The sequence below is a fragment of the Xiphophorus maculatus genome, chromosome 21, assembly GCF_002775205.1.
Source record: "Xiphophorus maculatus strain JP 163 A chromosome 21, X_maculatus-5.0-male, whole genome shotgun sequence".
NCBI classification, from domain to species: Eukaryota; Metazoa; Chordata; class Actinopteri; order Cyprinodontiformes; family Poeciliidae; genus Xiphophorus; species Xiphophorus maculatus.
The window spans coordinates 21,148,662-21,170,347 of NC_036463.1; the positions used below are offsets into that span (position 1 = coordinate 21,148,662).

The 21,686-nt window shown below is 42.1% G+C and overlaps 1 protein-coding gene across 3 annotated transcripts; it reads right to left on the reverse strand.

Annotated features, from left to right (window-relative positions):
- Positions 1-759: 759 nt before the first annotated feature.
- Positions 760-18,046, reverse strand: kif5b (kinesin family member 5B). 3 transcript variants are annotated; one of them, XM_023325879.1, is made up of 26 exons: positions 17,492-18,046; positions 15,343-15,430; positions 15,189-15,262; positions 14,304-14,408; positions 14,172-14,220; positions 14,020-14,075; positions 13,692-13,779; positions 12,167-12,291; positions 11,929-12,033; positions 11,230-11,375; positions 10,897-11,045; positions 8,744-8,946; positions 7,907-7,975; positions 7,601-7,807; positions 7,370-7,513; positions 5,941-6,123; positions 5,638-5,755; positions 5,324-5,379; positions 5,115-5,224; positions 4,933-5,034; positions 4,785-4,845; positions 3,816-3,887; positions 2,716-2,817; positions 2,387-2,600; positions 1,738-1,849; positions 760-1,608 (listed from the first exon to the last, which is right to left on the reverse strand). In XM_023325879.1, exons 1-26 carry the CDS (start codon positions 17,615-17,617, stop codon positions 1,602-1,604), a joined length of 2,871 nt encoding a protein of 956 aa, XP_023181647.1. In that variant the 5' UTR covers positions 17,618-18,046; the 3' UTR covers positions 760-1,601. The 3 variants fall into 3 exon arrangements, with proteins under 3 accessions (XP_023181647.1, XP_023181646.1, XP_014326450.2); XM_023325878.1 differs by having other exon boundaries at positions 5,941-6,129; XM_014470964.2 differs by having other exon boundaries at positions 760-1,605; positions 5,941-6,129; positions 17,492-17,617.
- Positions 18,047-21,686: the final 3,640 nt, after the last annotated feature.

Consider the following 21,686-nt stretch of genomic DNA (forward strand, 5'->3'; position numbering starts at 1 on the left):
TAGCTCATACAAAAGGAAAATTGACATGATGTCCAGGAACAAGCCAAGAGCCACCAAGCGATCCAAGATGGATGGATGGAGAGGAGACCAACAAAGAAGCTTCTTCAAAAACCCTCAGGTGAAAATTTTGCGAGCTTAGGCATGGGGCCGGTAGTACCAGTGGTGCTGGTACAACACAAAGTGGAAGGACAAATGAAGAATGCAGACTTGATTTGAGGTTTAATCTCAAACCAAAAGCTAGAAGAACACGGTTGGGTGTTCTGGCAGCACAGTGACCCCAAACACACAACAAAACCGGCAGGAAAGTATTAAGCTACTGGATACTGGAGTGGCCCTGAGCTCAACTCTTGGCTGAAATGTATGAGTCTGTCCCAAAACCAGTCAGCTTGACTGAGGTTTACCAATTAATTAAATATCCAGTTAAATAACTCTAGAGGCTTGTTGATGCCAATGAAAAGTGTTTTGGTCAAGTCAAGTTTATTGGTCTTGTCTCTGTTATTTAAGCACTTTACACGATACAAACGTGACACAAAAATAAAGAGAAGTAATAAAAACAAATTGTGATCCAGACTGGAATGTTCCAGTTATTATTGATCAAAGGGAACTCTAAGCAAATGGGCTTTTAGCCTTGATTTAAGGGAACTCTGTGTTTCAGCATGTTTTCTGTGAGTTTATTCCAGATTTGTGGTGCATAGAAACTGAATGCTGCTCCTCCATGTTTGGTTCCAGGAATGCAGAGCAGAACCAGAACCAGAAGACCTGTTGCTATGACAACAGCAGATCTTTAATGTATTTTGGTGCTAAGCCGCTCAGTGATTTGTAAACAAAAACAAAACGCTAAAACTGGAGTGATGTGGGTGAAATCAGTTTGTCTGTGGTGGATTTTCCTAGTTTTAGTGAGAACGCCAGCAGCAGCGTTTTGGATCAGCTGCAGCTGTCTGACGTTTTAGGCAGACCAGTAAAGACACTGTTGCAGTAATCAATGCAACTAAAGATGAAAGCATGAATGAGTTTCTCTTCATCTTGTTGGGACATTAATCCTCTAATCCCGGAGCTGTTCTTCAGGTGGCAGAAGGCCGACTTTGTGACTGTCTTTATGCGTCTCTGAAGGTTCAGGTCAGAGTTCATCACTGCACGCAGATTTCGGGCCTGATCTCCAGTTTCCAGCTGTAATAACTGAAGCTGCGTTCTTCACTCCTGTTTAGGTCAAGAAATAACTTCAGTTTTGTATCGAGCTGAAGAAAATGATGGCACGTCCACGCGTGGATTTGCTCTACGCACCTACCCAACGGTTGAATGGGTTCATGTTCACTTGGTGTAATCGGCTATATTAGAGATCTTTAGTGCAGCATAGGCTTGCTTTCTTTTACAAGCTGATGATTAATGTGCGGGTGAAAAGAACACAAAGTTCTACAGTAGAAGCAGAATTTGCAACAATCTTGCTTGCATTAGCAGCTTGTTAGCCTTAAAGAGCGGCGGTGCTTTTCTATACAGTATGTACACATTTTGACACTGGAGGATTTGTGCAGAGTGTCCAGGACTTCGTGCAGTCTGCTGGTTTGAGGTTTTGGCTTCAGGTTTGGGCATCTGTCTGATGATCCTTAACTGCTGTGAGGTAAAAGAAAAGGAAAGTAAATTATTTCTGCTTACTCAAGTTATTTTGCCTCCTCTGTGCTTTTCAGAGACAGAGTTCTTCAACAGAGGAACAGATGGATGGAGCTTGACATGTTCTGGTACCTGTCATTGTCCTCTCCAATGGTATCAGACTGGCTGTTCTGCAGTAGTAGGGCCCTGCTGATGCCAATCAAGGGAGACGCTCCGGGCAGCTGGCCCGGTCTGATAGGCTTCACTGGGTTTGACAAAAAGACAGAACGCAGCACTTATTACATTTTAATCAAGAGAAGTTTGTTTAAATGCACATTAAGGTACAGTTAAACCAGCTGTAAACCATCGCTTTTTCCGCGTCGGCCATCTTTGTTTACTCTGAAATCACATTTGGCCTTGAGAGGTTTTGCGAGACCTCCTTTCCGACATCTGAATGTTGGTGAGTGAAATCAGTTTATGTGTTGGATTTTTATCGTCAAGTCTCTCAGGGTTTGAAAGTTGGCCAACAATTTTAAAAATAAGAAGATAAGTATTTGTGTATCTAATTAAAGACTTTGATTTGTGTTTAGGGACTGATTTGAGTTGCTTTTTTGTAAAGAAAGCCAAAGCACGGGTCCAAAGAGAAGCTACACTTCCTGACAAATTTGCAACATGTGATCCTCTTCACTTTGGCTTCAGAAATATATACAGCTTACCTGAACCTGACAGACCTATTACCTGAGGCTGCTACGTTACAGCACCCCCTGGCTTCTGATCATCATATTACTAGGTTTTTGCCCACCTATGACCGCAGAGGCTCTCCTGCCCATGTTTTTGGGCTTGACCGTGTCCTTGATGCGCTCCATCTCTTCCTCGTAACGCTTCTTTTCGCGAGACGCACTCTCCTTGGCTTCCTTCAGGGCGGCCTCCAGCGCTTGGACCCGCGACGCCGTGGCACGCAGACGCTTCTCCATTTTGGGGATCTCACAGCGAAGGCTGGCGTTGTCTCGCATCAGCTGCAAAGAGAGAGCGAACAGTTAGACAAAACGCTTCTAAAGGTGGAGACTGCTTGCATGAGGAGCTCGTGTGTGTGTGTGTGTGTGTGTGTGCGGGGTGGTTGTGAGTTTTTACCTGCTTGTGAACTTTGGTGAGCTGCTCAAGTTTGCCCTCCAGGAAGCTGATCTTTTGTTTCTGAGCAGCGCAGGCTTCTGAGTCATCCATGTCCTGCCCATTCTGTCCAAACATAGCAAAGAATTTTAACTTTTATAAAATATGTTTTTTATTTGTTAAAACCCTCACTGTGTTGTGACAGTTTAGTATGAGACAGATAATATGTGAAAAGATCGAGTTTTTGTTTGAAGAAATGCACCGCTCCCGATCAAAAACACCAATCAGAGTCAGGAGGCGGGTCTTAGCGCTGTTAATCATACCCATGTACTCACTGCTAAATGTACTAATGGAGAGAAACAGCTCATAATTACAGGAAGAACTCTTACCTGCTGTTGTCGGTGACTACGCTAGCTAACTAGTCTTAGCATTCACAACAGACTCTGCTAGCTCACCGTAGCAGATAACAAGGGCCCGCCTCCTGACTCTGATTGGCTGTTTCTAGATACTACTGGGAGATAACAGAGGATCTTGATTTTTTCCCCCACAGATTATCTGTGTCATATGTGACAGTTTCAACACACATGTAAAAGAAATATATATTTTCTGTATAAAAGTTACATACTGCACCTTTAAGTTTGTCACAGTACAATCCCAAACCCCAATCTATTTATTTTACACAACTGCAAACCTATCAGGCTGAGCCTTTAACACTGACTCTAAATCTGAGGCTAAAGGACATGATTAGTAGCAGATTTGCATTTTTGTGTGAGTGAACAGGAAAAGCCTGGATGGGCCTCTTTTCATCTCGCCGCCATCTGCCCCGGGCTGACGGCTGAAGACGAGCGCCACGCTGAAGCCCCGGGCCCCCGATTTACATCCGCCGCCTTTAAAGAATCAGATGGCCTACTTATCGCAGACGCTGTCTGTTGTGTTCCCTGGACTCATTAAAAAATCATCAGGGTGCAAATGAAGCTCAGCACCACAGCATTGCAAAATCGGAAGACGCTTCATCTGATCGCTGCTGATGATCGCCATGTGGAAATGGCGTGTTGGTGGCTTTCAACCAGCAGGCAGCACGCGTGTTTTGGTGTAAAGATGAAATAGAACATGACAAGTTCTACCTTTCTTACTCTTCTGGATAAATCCTGTACAAAAAGCCTCCGCAAACTGTGGAGTGTCTGCAGCTCCCGAGCCTAAAACAAAAGAGAGAAAGACAAAAGAAGAGGGTGGCAGAAAAGATTAAGTTGTATGTTTTGTTCATTATTAGACCTCAGTAGACAATCATTCAGTCAGCCAATCAATCCCTTCATTCTTTCCTTATCCTCCGTCAGTGTCTATCTGGAGCAGTCGTTGGGCGAGACGCTGGCTACACCCTGGTGACCCCGGATAATTAAATGTTCAGGGTGAACATAACCGTCAAAAGGCCTCAGCTCTCCATCCGTCGTTCCTCACCATCTAGTTTTTAATGCACTTCTGAGAACAATGGACTTGAATGAATCTGTTCGCAGTAATCACACAGACACACACACTTATTGGCACCTCTGCTAAATATGTGTACAAACCAACCACCACAGGCTAGCATAATCTCACACTGAAACACTAAACCGATTATTTGTATTAAATTTATTCGGAGGCAGAGACGTCCAAGAAAAATCGGGACAGTTATTGGTGCCTCTAACAATCGCTTCAAATAAATGCAACATGGAATTCATTTTGATAGTTGTTGAAGTGATCGGCTTCTCCTTGCTCTCCAACCTTTTCTAGCGACATTTTTTAGAGAAATTGAGCAAGTTATTTCAAATGTCGCTGTTTCCATCAACCTTTTCTAATGCAATGCTTAAAAATGAGCATAAAAAAAAACCCTTGATGGAAACATGGCTAAAGAGTGGCACCTCAGGGTCACCAGGTCTGAGGTTATTCACACCTGTAAATATTTGAGGAGAATCTTAAGAATAAAAGAAGCAGATTTTCATTCTCTTTTATTGAATAATTGCTACCTCTGATCCCAACCCAAATCCTCTCCATGTCAGATCAGAAATATGTACTAAGCAAATTTGTCTCCTTGTTAAATAATGGAGATAATAACTGACCACAGTCTCCTCCAGTCCTTTCAGGTCCTGCCTGGCCTGCTCTCGTCTGTCCTGCAGCAGCCTGCGGAGCAACCATCAGGTTATCACCACCTACAGGTTGTCATGGCGATAGCAACAGCTTCCCTTCTGACCAAACGACAACGTTTACGTGAGCTCCTGCAGCTGGCGGGTCTTCTCCTGGTCGGCTGCTTTCAGCTTCTCGTGCTCCACTTTCAGCCTCTCCTGCTCCAGCACGATCTCCTGGTTGGAGCTGCAGGGACCGCAGGAACACATTCAGCACAGCTGCACGCTCCCCATCGACAGAGGGAGGTTTTCAGACGTCGCTCTTACTCCTGCAGCTCCGTCATCAGCTTCTCCTTGCTGTCCAGCTCGTCTCTCAGGCTGCTGATCTGCTTCTGATGGGCCTCTCGGTGAGACTGGATCTGCTTCTCCACAGCCTCCTTGACACACACACACACACACACCCCACACACACACGGTTACATGTTGTCCCGTGTCACAGCAAGGTTAAGAAGCAAAAGTGTAGAGGCGTAGAATACCTTGACTTCATTGGCGGACTGGATCTCATTCTCTTTCTCCATGGCATTTACTTTCTCTGAAACCCCCCCCAAAAAAACATAAAATAAAAATAATTTTGCAGAAGCTTCACTAAAATTTGGTGAACCCTCAATCTCTTACATCTGACCACCAATGGAGATTTAAATATTTGGTCTCCATTACAAATCATTTAATGCATCCAAATTTAATTTTAACCAAAGGTGGTACATTTTTCTGATCCCCCGATTTATCTCAGTCAAGTTGTCACGTAAACTGTGTCTGAGTTTGAAGCTATCCCAGTTTCGCTGGCGCTCACCCTCAGCTCTGATCCTGACGATCTCGTCGTTCAGAAGGTCCACGTTCTCCTCCAGCTGTCTCTTCTTGTGCTCCACATTCTGGAGGCTGTCTGTCAGGGACTTGATCTTAGCCTCGTACTGACCGCCGGCAGGAGAGGAGAGACAACACACACACACACACACAGTCTCTATGAGCGCTTCCTTTAAGCGCACCCCTAAAATGTTACATCTGCAGACATGTTTGGCGTACGACCATAACATCTGAACGGTGCGTTACTGTAGCGACGGCGTGCGTGATCGTGGATGGACGGAGCAGCGGTTACCTGGGAGACGCGGAGCTTGCAGGAGGTCAGGTCGCTCTCCGTCTCCTCCAGCTTCCGGCTGTTCTCGGCCTGGCTGCTCTCCAGCTGTTTGCTGCGCTTCACCATGGTCTTCACCTCGGCCTTCATCTTGCTGATGTAGAGCCGGGCCACGGTGAACTCCTCGTCGATGAGCCCACTGCTCTCCTGTTGCTGAGAGGTAAAGAAACGGCACATTGTGGCTTCGGTGTACAACGGGAACCGTTAGTGTGTGTTCTGATGGCAGCAGCAGCAGCAGCAGCAGCAGCAGCAGCAGCAGCAGCAGCAGCAGCAGCAGCAGCAGTGCTGTCGGTGTTGATAGGAGCCAGATTATCATCATGCTCTTGTTTTCTTACCATGCTGCGTTATTTTCAGATGGAGACACGCTACGTAAATCAAGCCCTTTTCTTTTTGTCTTTCATGTGAACAGTGTTACATTTGTATTATGTCCTTCATCAGGGTTTTAATGTGTTGCCTGAGCCCAATTAGGAGACTTTTCCATAACAATCAACTACTAATCGCAGTTCTGGCTCGTTTTTATAAATGTCCTTTTTTAACCAGGTAAACCCCATTGAGATCTAGATCTCATTTTCAAGAGGGACCTGGGCAGAAGTCGTTGGTTTGACCCAGCTCCTGGTACTGTTTGACAAGCTGCACACCAGCTATCTGAAATGCATGAAAAAACATTATAGGGGCGCCATCTTGTGGCCTAGAGAATATACTGTCTTTCAAAATTATTCACATCTTTAACAGGCAGCATTTTATGTTTTCCAGGCACATAGTGCTATTTTACAGCACAATCAAGTAACTATGCTAACTTCAGTTGTTATAAGAATGCTGTATATATCAAATATTACTTACAAGAAATTTGACTCTGTAATTTAACGCCTTGAAATTGGGTTTCTGTCTTTTTAAAAACTCCTGCTCTTTCTGAAACTCCGCATTGAGGAAGTCATCACCACATGGCTCCTCTATTAACACCTTAATGTTTTTATTAATGCTGCACTGAGAAGCAGCTCCTATAATGAGATCAACAGATGCACAGTTCCTCCAGATGTTTGCTAATTGCTGCTGGCTAGTCTGAAGGAGCACAGTGCTCTGTGAGGTGGAAGGTTGGAAACTGCAGCTCTTTGTCCTCGAAGGCAGAGCTAGATCCACCCAGGTGTTTTGCACAGTTGAGTGGTTGCCATGGAGATTACATGATTTCTCAAACATGCATGAAAGAATCAAAGCAACAGTCCAGGTTTGGTTTTGATGAAGGAATAACATTATAACATGATATAAAACTCAAAAAAAGTCGATTTTCTGTCAAACTTAGGGAGAACATTTTTTGAAACTTTTTTTCTAAATCTCTTCTAATTCAGAAGTTTGCACACACAGATATGTTCTTGCAATGTGAAAACGAGGGACGCACCTTCATGTCATTGTTTCCCACTGCGATGCCGATCTCAGCCAGGTCTTTCAGCAAGCACGACATCATCTCAGTGACCCTCTTCTTCTGGTGGTTGGTCATCTCCTTCAACTTCTGCAGCTCCGAGTCAATGGAGGCCAAGGAGCTCTGAGGATGGATGCAGGCGGTAACAGTCAGTGTGAGGAAGAGCGTTCCCGGCGGCACTCCAAACACCTGAGGCTGCGACTGCCTTACAGACTTCTGGTTCAGCTCCTCGCTAAGCGCCTCAAACTCCTTGGTTTTGTCCTCGACCTCCTGACTCTTCTGGTCGTAGTTGACGGCCAGCTCCTCCAGCGCCTGCAGCACCTCCTTCACCTCCTCCTTGGAGGCTTCGTTCTCAGCCAGCAGCCGGTTCAGCTCCGTCTGCAGGGTGTCGTGGTCGCTGCGGGAGGACTCCAACAGCTGACGGGGAGGGAGGAGGGAGGAAAAGGATGTTCAGTGTGATGTGAATCCCAGGATTCAGACTGGGAGAGGAAGAGGAGAGAGAGAGAGAGGCATCACCTCTTCCTGGTCCAGCAGCTGCTGCTTCAGCTTCTCCACCTCCTGGGACTGCTGGTTGATCTCATCGTCCTGGAGAGCAGGACGATACGAAACAAGTCATCCAATAATCTGGTAGTTGCAGGAGCGGCGTCCTGATGTCCAGATGTCTCTCTGCTTCAGCACACCTAGCTCCAATATTAGCTCATTAGCAAAGCTCTATAGAGCTTGACTGCGTGCTAGTGACGCAATTTCACCATTTTATTCCAGTTTGTAGGACAAGGCGCAAAGGGGGTAACGATAAATCGGTCAGCTGATACATCAGCCCTAATTTCCTTAATTTTGGGAGATCGGTGATCGGCCGTTGCTTACATGTGAAGCCAATCTTATTCACCAATCTTGTTTATGTCAGCAAAGGTCTAAAAATCAACCACTGTCCTCTTCTGCTCTCCTGTGGGAAAGGTTTGACTGTTAGCCAGGTAATGTCTGCACGCTCGCAGTTAACAAAAGTGATCCCACTGTTGCCAACTCAGCAATTTTTTTGCTATATTTGTCGGAGAAAAAAATTGGCATCTGACAAAATCGGAATCGGAAAATCTTTCTTCTTAAAGATCGGCGATCGACCAGAAAACTGCAATCGGTGCATCCCTGCATCTAAAAGTAGGACTCTGGCCCTAGAAGACTCCAATTTGATTACTCCTTTACTTAGAAGCCAGTTGCGCCATCTGCTGTCAAGAAGTAATACTGCACCAGTTACTGATGCCAAACCATGCAGAAATCTCGGCTCTTTTCCCCCTAACGTTCCTGGACTGTTTTCTGTGGGTCTTGGGTCGTTGACAGGCAGTGAACCAGAACAGTTACCTTGTCGTCCAGCTCCTTGTAGAGCTTGGCCATTTCTGCTCCGTACTTCTCCTTCTCTGGACCCGTGAGAGCCACCCCGGGCAGGCTGCCCAGGGAAGGCTTGGGTGCAGCCTTATCATTGTTGTTGAGAGCAGCATCCAGAGACACCACCTCAGCTTTAGCCTTTTCTTTGTCAAACTGCTCCTCCACTGGCACGCTCTCTCCTGCAGGGGGCAGCAGAGGCGTCATGTTCTTGTGTTATGTGAGAATGGGATTGGCCCTGGTCTCGCCACGGCCGCATTTCAAGGAGAACTGCTGTGATTTTCCTCATGACACTGCTAACGTGAAGACAAAGGATGCTTTGTTTTGGACCTAAAAATAAACCAGTGTGTGACTCAGATTTAGAGTGAATTGACAGGAATGACTGAAGAGCTTCTCCCTCTACACACTCTAAAATCTTCCGAGTTCATTCTTCAACTCCACAGTTTAGTTCATGCTGGTCAGACAGACGTTAGACCAAACATTAGATCAAACATTGTGACTCAGTTTGTTGGGTTTGAGAAGAGACTGGAAGGAGCCTCATCATTCTTTACAGATGAATTTTGTTAAACTTCTGCAACCAATTAAGAAATGTTAGCTGGTAATCTGGTGCTGTTTTTCAATATTAATGTGAGCTGATCGCATTAATCACTTTAGTTTACTCCAGAGAGTTTCTTCACTTAAGGCAGTCCTCTATCTGTTTATTGGTTAGCATGAGCTAATGCTAACAGTGTTCAACATTCACACTTTGACCAAAGAATAAGCCTTAAAGTTTGTCAAATCTTATTTACCTTTTTTTTTTACTATGGGTCGCTCTTTTCAGCCCACCCTTTGATTAGCATACGCTAATGCTAACTATGTTCAACATTCACATATTGACCAAAGAATTAGCATTACATTGTATATAGACAGGCTATATTTGATGTTTTAAAATGTATGAATTCTGCCAAATCATTTATCCAACTATTTTCTTTCAGATTATAAATTTTTTTTCAACCCACTCTTTGCTACCTTTAGCCTTGGGGATTAGATTTGGGTTCAAACTGAAACCTAATGTTGGGCGATCAGGAGGGGGAAAAAAATCAACATTATTTTCTTCACATTGTAATTTTGAATTAACAATTTAGTTTGTATGGTAACAGTTGCTTCAATATATGTTAATAAACAATCTCAACAACAAATTAATTTTAGTAACTCCAAATTATTCTAACATTTACCTATTCACTGCTATCAAAAATAGTCAAGAAAATAATTGCAGCTTGGGAAGCTGAGATAATTTGGCGCAATGCTACTTGACACGCTATTGGCTGGTGTTGGCAAAGCAGCCAATCCTTGGTGCTAATTGGCCGAATCCGAAAGAGTATGGATATGAAAGACTGTATGTTAACTTCTATGGAAGTGCTAAAATAGTTTCCACTGTGCGTATTAATGCATGTTAAGGTATATTTGGTGTTTTAACTATCAAAATAAGCTAAACTGTCATTCTAAATAAATCTCAAGCTGTGCTAAAAGCAAATGTCAAAAAATAAAGATGGACTTTGAGCAAAGACTTTAAAGTCTTAACAGCCTCAGTGGTCTGGATATCAATAGGTAAACTGTTCCAAAGTTTAGGGCCACAAATAGCAAAGCAAATATGTTTTAGTGCAACCATAAAATAATGCAAACCAAGTCTATACTACTTCTTAAAGTATCTTCTCCATCTTTTGAAAGTTCTTTAATAATGGTAGCCCGAGTAAAGTGTGAGAGGTAAACTTTACAGCCCACCTTCATAATTATTCTAAAATTTCCTGGCAATAGTCAAACACTCAAACCCTGAAAGATGAATGTCGTGAATTCGCATTAAACCATAATATAGCCAAGGTAGTGTGAACATGCTACTGATGCCTGTTGATGCATATTCTATGTACACCAAGTATTGTGTTGCCGCTATCTAGCGAACACTCATGTCTATTTTAGCTCATACTCAATACCTAGGTTAGGATTAGGTTCCAGGGCATGCTAATCACACCATGCTCATCCATGTAAATCCATATTCATAATGCACCTCAACAGCAGTTCATCATTCTAGACGTTGGGTTATTTTTCAACTCATCAATTTTAAAGAGTCTAATTTTACCAAACCATGGTAAAATCACCTTTCCTCCAGCGATTGAGCTCTGTCTCCAGCCAGGTGATGGTGGTCCTCAGAGTCTTGTTCTTCTCCTTCTCCTTCTCCCACTTGTTCTTCCACTGCTCTGCGGTCAGCTCCACATTCAGAGTCACCGTGTTTTTGATCGTCTTCGCCCTGTTCAGGAAAGTCACAGTTTTCATTCATGGCGCGAGTAACCGAGTCTATCCCAAAGTTTTATGTTTTATTTTTTTAGCCAAGTCTTTTTCCATAAGAACCTTCTTGACTGATGAGGGGGAAAAAAATGCAACTCTTCATGAAACCAAACGATACAAGAGCCTTTTTGTGTGTGCCTGTGTACCTCTGTCCAAACAGCAGAGTGGACCTGGTCTCTGCGTCATTGAAAGCAGAAGGTGAGCAGCAGATGACCATTGTTGTCCGACAGTTTCCTCCCAGGGAGTCCTGCAGGATCCTGGTCATCTTACTGTCTCTGTACGGTACGTAGCTCTGGAAAGGAGTGGAAAATGTAAAGCAGCTTCCTTTAATAAAGTCAGCTGACCTTTGCTCATTGCAGAAAGAAAGTCTGGCCTTTTAAACCAAACCATAAAAAGTTTTTTAAGATTCTCGATGTTTGAAGATTCAGCCAAAATCAACAGAAACCTGCATTTTTTCCCACGGCAACGCATAATAGTGAGTTTATTGCACATTTTGATGCAAAATGGTAAAAACAATACTGAGTTTGAGTGAGTGCTAACTCACACCTGCAGGGGCCACTGTTTCTTACATCTACTACACTGCTGCCTCAGCATTACCTGATGTAAAGTTATAGTGATCAATATGGTGACTAGCATAGCCCATAATACAATCCAGTTTAGCAAACCGAAATCATCTCGGTCCAAACCCAGCTGCTCTGTGAAGGCCTCGGAGGTTAGTTAGAGAATATTAGAGAGCAAACGGCTTCATGAAGACTGAGGCTGTTTAAAGCAGGGTTAGGTTCTGAAACAACATCCCAGACTGTGAACACCTCCATCATCTGGACATCCTGTGTGCGCTGTCTCACCGAGCCCTCCGCCAGAGCAGAGATGACGTTTCCCAACGATGACAGGGACTTGTTGATCATCTTCGCTTCATCCAGAACTGTTCCCTCTGCTCCGGTTTTACCCACCTGCCAAGAAAATAAACCCAAGAAGCCTCATTAATCTCTTTGTCTGTGAAAAAAATGTCTCACAACAAACCAATTTTATGACAATGCTTCACATTATACTGCTGGCTCAGACGTTGAGGGGGGGGAATCTTACTTTTTCACTCCCTGCCAGATCGACGAGGTAGAGTTTGCCGGTCAGCTTCTGCTCAGTCTGGGTGTTTTCTTGCTTGATGTTGATGAGGAAGATGCTGTGACTCCGGGAGCTGTGCTCGTTCATGTCTGAGGTGGACAGAGACAAACTGAGGATTATCCAGAAAAATGACATGACACTAATGGGGGGGGGGTATTGAGGTACTCAAATGTTGTTCAAGGAGCTCAAACCTTGAACAACATGCAATTTAAAGTTGCATCTAAACTAGCTAACCGTCATTGCAAAGTAAGTTTGCTTTGAGAGTTTGCAGTATCAGTGTATGCTTCATTCTTCCTCCTCTAGATACGTACAAATTGATCCCACTGAAAATCATCCAAACACTTATCCAACTTATCTATAAAATTTTTGCCAGATTGGAGCTGAATTTCTTGTGTTTCTGGGTGAGTAGTGGTGTACATCTTACAGTTCAGGCATGGAGACCTCTGGTGTTTTGTAATTTTTCCATCAAGTGGAAAGTAATGGTTTTCTCTTTCTGCCACCAGGTGGCGGTGCCACTTTTTCTTTCAACTTTAAACTTAGAAATTAAGCTTCCAACTGGGCCTCGAGGGAAATTCCTGGCTTTTGCTGTATTTTTGAGTCATTTCACACATTTTTAGTGAGATGATGACATATTGTCTGAACTTTACATGGCACAAAATGTTGCCATCAACAGCCTAAATATCTGAGCTGATCTACTCAAGCACACCTAATGTGTTTAATCAGGGGCTTCGTTAGCTGAGTGATTTGAATATTCTGTTTCAGTAGTCATGGAAACTACTGTGACTTTGGATCAACTCCTTGGAATCTTACATTTACTTAACTATTAACCTGTTTTTATGTAATTTGTTTGTTGTAAACATCTGAACAGTTGTGAATGTCAGCTATAAATCTAATTGTCATTAATAGTGGAACTGTATTAAGTATGTTGAATAAATTCTGACATTGATGCCAAGCAGTAAAAGCATTTTAGCTTCTTGCTAAAGTATTGCACTCCTCCACATTTTTTTCACATTAAAAAAACAAACTTCAATATACTTGGGGGAATTTTATACAAAATATTGCATAGTAGTGATGATTACAAAAAAATTATGAGTTTTATTTTTACTTTTTGGATAAATATCTGGCCTACAAAACAACAAAAAGTGTTACCAAAAAATCAGTATCAACTAAAACCAGAATCGTCAGGTCAGGCCTTTTAAGGATTGGCGATTGGCCAGAAAAGTGCAATCGGTGCACTCCTAGTGAAAAGCTGAAGGGTGTGGATACTTTGGAAGGCACTAGTTACGTCCCAGGTTTCCCCCCACAAAAAGACCAGGCGTTCCCAAATTCTCTACCCATTACATGTTAGAAAAAGTAAAGGAGTAAAGATTGCGGGGAGCGTCGAGCGGAGGCGGCCGCTCGGCGTTGAGTGTGGCGGCAGTCAGGAGACCCACTGAGGCTGAACCCATGAGAACCAGCAGCTCTGAAGGCACTCAGTGTGCGAACTCACTTGTGACGGCCACGTGTCTGTTGTTTTTGCCTTCGTCTATGGCATCCATAACTTCCTCAGGGCTGCACACGAAGCGCTCGGTACATCCCTGCGGACACAAAGGCACATCACAAGGAAGCGCTGTGTTCAGCCACTGCGCAGCCACACAGAGACCTGGTTATGAAGGGAGAGACCATGACATAGTGCAGGGGGAACCGTGGAGAAAAAGTGACTCCCGTTATTTCATCTTCTCAGTATTTCCAGTCTTTATCATCCGATCACATAAATGGTGAACTATTAATAGCTTTGGGCAACAAAAAAACACAGATGGATCCAGGAGATGTCTCACCTTGACAAAGGGCACCCTGTTCTTGTCTTCATGCACTGACAGGTTTGTCTTCGTTACTGCACAGAAAAGTCAAGGTCAACATGGCTGCAGTTAGTGTGCTGTCAGGAGGTAAAAGCATGTTGAAGCAGGGCACAAGAAACCCAAACGCCTACCGTCCAACAAGTCTCGGATTTTGTCCAGATAGATTTCGAAATATGAAACCTGCCAAACAAAAGCTCTATAAGAGAAGCTTTACAAACTGTGAACATGTGAGCTCCTTGTTGTTTGATCGGGCAATTACATACTTTGATGTGGAACTCCGAGTTTTCATCCATGGAGTAAATGTAGTTGAAGATGTCTTGGACAATTCTAGGAATGATTCCCATCATTTCAGGGTCATGAAGTTTTCCCTTCGGAGGAAAATATTGAGAGAAAAAAAAGTGAGAAATGTTGGCAGAATCCGTCATTCTACCATCATCCGCTGTAAACTAAATTTAGTTTAGCGCTGGAAACGGGTTTTATCTTTTGCTTTTTTGTCCATCTTAAATGTTTCAGATCTACCAACTCATTTTAGAGTGTTTTCACACCTCATAGTAAGGTAGACTTGGTTCAACTGAGGACCAAAATGACAACATTTGTTACATTTTCAGCTGGTGAGGTTCACTTTCACACTGCACTGGGTCAAACAAACCAAACCCTCTGAAGAACCTGTTCACCTCTTCGCCTGTAGTGAGAACCACTGGAGGAAACAACGTAAAAACCTCTGGAGAAGATTTGAGCGCAACTTCTTTCTTCACGAAATGCAAACAAAAATGGAGTGGTGTCAGATTTTAGCAGTTGGGGGATTTCTCCCCTCTTCTGTCTTTAGCTAAAGACCATGAGACATTTCTATACAAATTAACTTGACTTGACACAGCTTCGGCCACTCGAGAAGGTTCCCCACTGTTCCATGTTTTCTTAATAGACATTGACTCATTGTCGTTCTCTGGACTCCGAAAGCCCAAGAAATGGTTTTGTTGCCATTTCCAGACTGATGGATGTCAATAACTTTGTTTCTCATCTGTAGTGCTTTTTTTTGTTTGCCATATGTTGGATGATCTCCGACATTTAAGTTGAACAAGAAAAGCAAAAACAGAAAAAACCAGCATCTACTGTTTAACACCTCTGTATCCAACATCCCTTTGCATTACCTCCATTGTGTGTGTTTTTCCAGACGAAGTCTGACCATAAGCAAATATCGTTCCGTTATATCCCTCCAGAACATCTACAAAGTTTAGAAAACCCTTTGAGCACCGACTTTGAACCTGCAAGACTTTACTGTGTTGAACTAATATCAAGGTTTACCTTTGACGATCTTCAGAGCCACAGCGTTGTAGAACTGCACCTGAGTGGTGCTGGACTGGAAGACGCGGTCAAAGTGGTACGGCTTCCCCTGGTAGCCAGAAAGAGAGGATGAAGTACTTCCACTTTGCAACACAGAGGGGGCCAGCATGAAACGGCCGGTTAACTGATATGACTGGTTAACATGCAACTGCATGTTAACCAGTCATATCAGCAAGAGGAACTTTTGTTTCAAACACTGAACCTTCATGCTACAAAGCAACAATGTCAGCTACTGTGCAACCTCCCAAAATAACACACTTTTAATCTAAGAGGTGTGTGTTTGGATTCAGCCCCCTGAGCCAACCTTTAGAACCAGCTTTCCACTTACCTTTACAATCACAATTCACTAAGTGTTTTCAGGGTGTGTCTCTAAAACTTTACGAACATTCTTCTTTGAAAAACAGCAAAAGTTCAGTCAGACTGGATGGAGAGTTTCTGTGAACATCATTTATTTTTTTAACTAGTTTTGCTCCATGACTCAAACTAAGGTGAAATAATTTTGGTTTTCAAAAGACCAAAGTGCACGACGCCTGTTGATGCTCACTATATATAATATAATGACTGTGAGGGTAGAGGTAAAACAATTAAAGGTAAAGCTAATTTTATTTATACAGCACATTTTCAGCAACAAGGCAATACAAAGTGCTTTTTAGAGGCCATCTCTGCTGTCAGTCCAACTCAGTCCGAGTTAAAACACAAGCCAACTTGTCCTTGTGGTACTACTTGAATTTACCCTGCCTGTAAAAAGTGTTGACCCCCATGGATGTTTTGGTCTTTTTATTGGTTTTACAAATAAACCAAAAATGAACAACATTTTTTTTGACACTAAATTTTTACAAAAAACCCCTTTAATGTCAAATTGGCCAATTTGTGTATGTAGTCTCACAATGGGCGGGATGGAGATCACCTGAATGCAGGAAGGTCCATTCACTGGTCCCTTGAAATTCCTGGCTGCCATCACATCAGGAAGATTAAAGGACATTGCAAGAAAATTAGAGAAAACGCTACAGAAAAGTAGAAATAAAAATGGCTGTCCTCACAGATTGGCTGTGAAGAAGTACACTAAAGAGAGAGGACACCAGGTTACCATGACTACACTGAAGGAAACACAAGCTTCTGCAGCTGAGATGGGAGACAACAACTGTTCTTGACCAGTCAAAGCTTTAGGGGAGAGAGGCAAAGAGAAAGGAACTGTTGAAGAAAAGTCATATCAAGCGCAGACCAGAGTTTGTCAAAAAGGCAGGTGGAAAGAATTCATGGTCGAGTGGAAGAAAGTTCTTTAATCTGATGAGACCAAAATGGAGCTTTTTGTCTGTTCAGACAGGATGCTATGAATTACGAACACCAGAACACTGCACATTGCCACAAACACACCACAGGCATGATGGCGGTAGCATCAGCCTGTGGGAATCCCTCAGATAAACTTTCCAAAGTTTTAACACTTTTAAAAGGAAGAATGGAGAAAAATCGCAGCATCCCGATGAGCAGCCTGATAGATCCACGTAGACTCTGTGTTGTGATTGCAGCTAAAATTACATCAACTAAATACTGACTTGAAAGGGGAGAATATTTATGCAGTCACTTATTTTATGTTAAAAATTGATATTTGTCATTATGTTATGGAAATCAGTTTTCATTTTTGATATTTAAAGCTTTTTTGTTAATAATGTTGCATTTTGTTGCTCATGATTGATTTGTAAAAGCAATAAAAAGTGAACCGTTGTAGGTACTGTCAGTGTGATTAAGATCCTGTAGTTAAGCCTCTAATGTGGCTGAACTAAAGCATTTCTGCAATGCAGTGGGTCAAAATACTTTCACAACGATGGAAAACACTGCGATGCCTAATGTCTGTTGTTTGAGTCTCAATACTTCATCATCCCTTAAAACGTTTTTGTCTGCACAGCTGAGCAACTGGTGATAATTATTTAAAAATAAAATAAATCTCCCATGAAGGGGTTCATGTAATAACATGTAAAGTAATTTTTGTTAAAAGCAATCTATAGAAATTCAGACTAACAATAACTCCAACAGATACCATGTCTAATCCCACAGTAGGCCTGGTTTTCGTCATAGAAAGACAACTCCATTCTTCAATTCTGCACTCACTCACCGCAATCTGCACGCAGTCGTCTCCAATAAATTTGGGGATGTACTTGTCCCCCCGGGCCACCTCGGCGCTGTTCAGCGGCCTGAAACGACACACCACTTTGATGCTGCACTCCCCTGGGTCCGCCATGTCTGCTGCAAGAGATGGAGCGCCACAGGACCTGAAACGGAGCCGCTGCTCAGCCGCTGCTCAGGGTAAGAGACAGGCTGCTGGAGAAGTCCTCCCCGATGCTCACGGCGAGGAAAACACAAAGTTCCTGCAGCTGGTACTCAACCACTCAGCTGAGGCGAGAAGGAACACATTAGTCCTGAATATTAAAGATAAAATCCAAACCCCCCAAAAATATAGGGATGTGTCAGCAAATAGAGAGTCTTTAAAAACATTAGATCAGAGCTCTAAAATACATTGTAAAATGAAAAGAAGTGTCTAGATGTCGCTGGCTGTGTTATAAAAGAGTCCAGCTGTTAGAGGGCAGAACCAAAGACGGAGCACATGTCCTTCTGTGCAAAGAACAATCACATGGCTCTTCAGGCTGTGTGAAGCTAAACTAAAAAGGGTTGATAATAGAAGTTATTTTTGGTCTTTCATCTGTTATATCCCCTTTGGCCTCTTTTTCAGCCTTGCCATGCTTCTATAAAATAACAAGAGAATCTCAAAAGGCATCAAAAGCATCATAAAAACAACAAAAAAGAAATTGGCATGAGTTTTTAGAGCACCATTACTGTTTGGAAGTTGGGGAATAACAGGCGTAACGGCAGAGGTCAGATCCCCGACTCCAACGTCGGCCAGACGGAGATTTAAAGAGGAGAGGCAAAAGCGAATGAGGTGGATTAGCAGCGCTTGTCAACTACCCATGGTGTTATCCAGGATGTGTTACTGTGGAATGTCGTTTCTGCTACCCTGATGTTGAGCTGTTAGCATGTCATGATCGCCATGAGACTGTCATAAACCAGTTAAAGTGTACCTAGAAAGACATCAAACATAAATCAATGTATGATAGGTAGAGTACAGCAGCGTATATCAATGTACTACTAACAGCAGTAATATATGGAACAAAAACAATGGAAGTAAACAAACATTCCGGTACGAATCCCAATAACTTCCCCTGTATTCAAAAGAGAAACTGCTGTAGGAACAAAGGAGTTTTTGTACCTTTTACTTCCAGATTTATTGCAAGTCTGACTGTTGCTGGAGATCCTTCCTCCCCACAGCATCACCATCCATCACGACTCTGTGAAGATCCTTGGATGATATGCGTTAGGACAACATTTAACTTCCCTGGGGATAAATAATGTATTTTTCAATTGAGTTGAAATTCCAGGAGTTCTGCACTTGAGTTCTTGTGAAGGAACAAGATCAGAAGGAACTTCTTTCTTTCCACTTTGAGTGAAAGATCAAATTTTGCTGCTCTTGTAGAGCAGTGGTCTCCAACTCCAGCCCTGCGACTTTTAGATACACACACCTGTGAAGGACAGCTAAGGTTTTCTTCTTCGCTGTGGATACTTGTTTCCTGCAAAAGCTGAACTTTGGTCACCCTGAGTTGACATCTCGATGCATTTCGAACAGTTGGTAGAGCCACATTTTTTGTTTTTATCCATCTAGCTGGAGAAAATGCCATTGTATTAACCCAGAGTAAAATACTAGTAGCATAACAGTGGCATGAGTTAGGATTAAAGTTCTTATCACAAGGGATTTTCTTCAGCCAGCATAATGAGAGGTCAAAGCAGGAGGCCCTTTGTACTTGACAACTCCTGCGAGGTTTACTTTAAGATGAATTAACTTTAATCCATACATCACCCGGAAGTTAAAGGACTTAAATGTCCATACAACAAAGAGCAATCAGAAAACTGAACACCTGAAGGACCATGCTTTTGTTGGAAAACCGAGGTGGTTGATGTGAAACACTGAGGACCTCTAGTGGCTGAACAGAGGGACTTTTGCACAACACAAACAAACACGTAATTTGACAGAGCAAGAAATAGCACAAAAAGAAAGTCACAAAAAGTGTCATAAAAATCCAAGTTTGTAGTTTTGTTGACAAAAGAAAGCAGACAAATTCAGCGACATTTATTGATCTCTAGAAAATATCTTAACTCGCTCTTTGGGATATAAAACATTCAGCTGCCACATCTGCATGTTGAAAGTACAGGAAAAACAGAGGAAATGTTGCAGTCAGGTTATCACTTTATCTGATTCACATGTCACCATTTTAAATGAAGCAAAAAAACCTGGTGCTGGGAAACTGATGGCACTAACTGGACCGACTGACGCATTTATAAAGTCAAACTATTGATTAGACACATTGGGGTCAGCCAGTTAATATAAACCTACAGGCAATGATGAACATGTAAAACTGGGAATGCAGAGCAATGTAACACAGGGCTACCATGGCCAAATAAAGAATAAAATGAATAAATCGAAATCTTTTTTACCTCTAAGTTGTAACACCACCTTGGTGTTACAATCTGTAATTTAAATGGAATATTTTACAAAAAAAAAAAGTGTGAACAACTCTAGACTTATCTATAGCATATTGGGAAATATTTACATACATACATACAAACACACACACACACACACACATATATGTATAATGTCCAATTTAAAGTGCATTTTGAAGAAGCGATGAAACATTTGACAGAGGTCAGAGGTCAGCAATACTGTTTCCTCAGTAACATTTGACCTCAGTAACATTTGGGCAACATTTTCACAGGAGTGATGCAACACCACCGGCCTCCAGCAGGGGTCAACAGAGACTTTCAAATAATGTCAATACAAACGTCAACACCACCCAAACAAGAAAAACAATATTTAAACAAATGTCTAAATATGTAGCAATATAATTTGACAAAACATCCATCCATCCATCCATCCATCCATCCATCCACATACTCACCAGTTTTCAATGTCCAATCCCAGACCAGCAATAGGGAAAAGTAGCTTTGTGTTGTTTGCCAAATGAAAATATCTGAAATGTGCATAGATTGAAATGTCCAAATAGGCTTTACTCACCGTAAAAAATACCTATCACAATGTTGGCCATGTTTTCAAGTAGATGTGTAAAAATGCACATTAATATAAATTAAAAGGGGAATCAATTACATTAGATTAACTCAAAAAGTTAGACTCGGAATGCTATGTCCAAGCACATTGTCGGAAAGTTAAGTGGACGGAAGAGGTGTGCTAAAAAAAGAAGAAAAAACAGGGATTAGCCCTAAGTATCCTCCATGGCTAAATAAAAACAAATTTAATTCCTTAGAGTTTATTTTTTTTATAAGCGACTATATTATTCAGCTAACAAACACCTATCATTCAGTTCCTCTAAATGCTATTTAAAAATCTATTTTAATACAGAAATTGCATGGCATGGCCAATGAAAAGGAAGACTGCCAACTTAACTGTTATAAAGGAAACAATAACTGACAGCCTCCATAATGAAGGTACTCAAGAAAAAGCTGGCTGTTTACAAACTGCTGCATCCAAGCATATTCATAGAAAGTTAAGTAGAAGGAAAAAAGTATACTATCAAAAAAAAAAAAAATTCTGAATCAGAGATGACAGAAAGGGGAAGAAGAAATGGACTGTCATCCAAAGTCCTCTATTCAGCAGAAATGTTATTTTTATTATTTTTATTTTTTCCCCGGATTTCTGTTTTTGCAGTGATCCAGAGTGGAAGAATGGATACGCCTGGAACCCAGGTTGGTCATTTTTCATTTTAATTTTTTTAAAATTCTCAATAGAAACTGATTTTAGTTTATGTTTAGATTTAAGCCATGATAAAGATTTAAAGAAATACACTTTTAAAATGCATCACTCTGGGATTAATTATTCTACACATCCAGTGTTTTCACTTTTAAACTAAAATTCTGAAAATAAAACCCATTTTCATTTAAATTCATCAATTTTAATCAGTTCTTGCAAGTTACTCAACATCAAAATTTTCATGCAATCTCACTTCCCTGATGGGTTGCTCATACATTTTAGACCCTGTAACCACATCTATTGGTTTAACCGACAGGAAAGGGAACATAATTCATCCACATGGTGGAAATAATGAAAAATGAAGAATGAATTCCCATAAATCCCACAGTGTATAACGGAGCTTACATGTCTGATGAGGAAAAGATCATCACTGGAGCAACTTACTGCTCTTCTTTTACCAGTTCAGGACTTACAGTATATCAAAGTGCCTTCATAG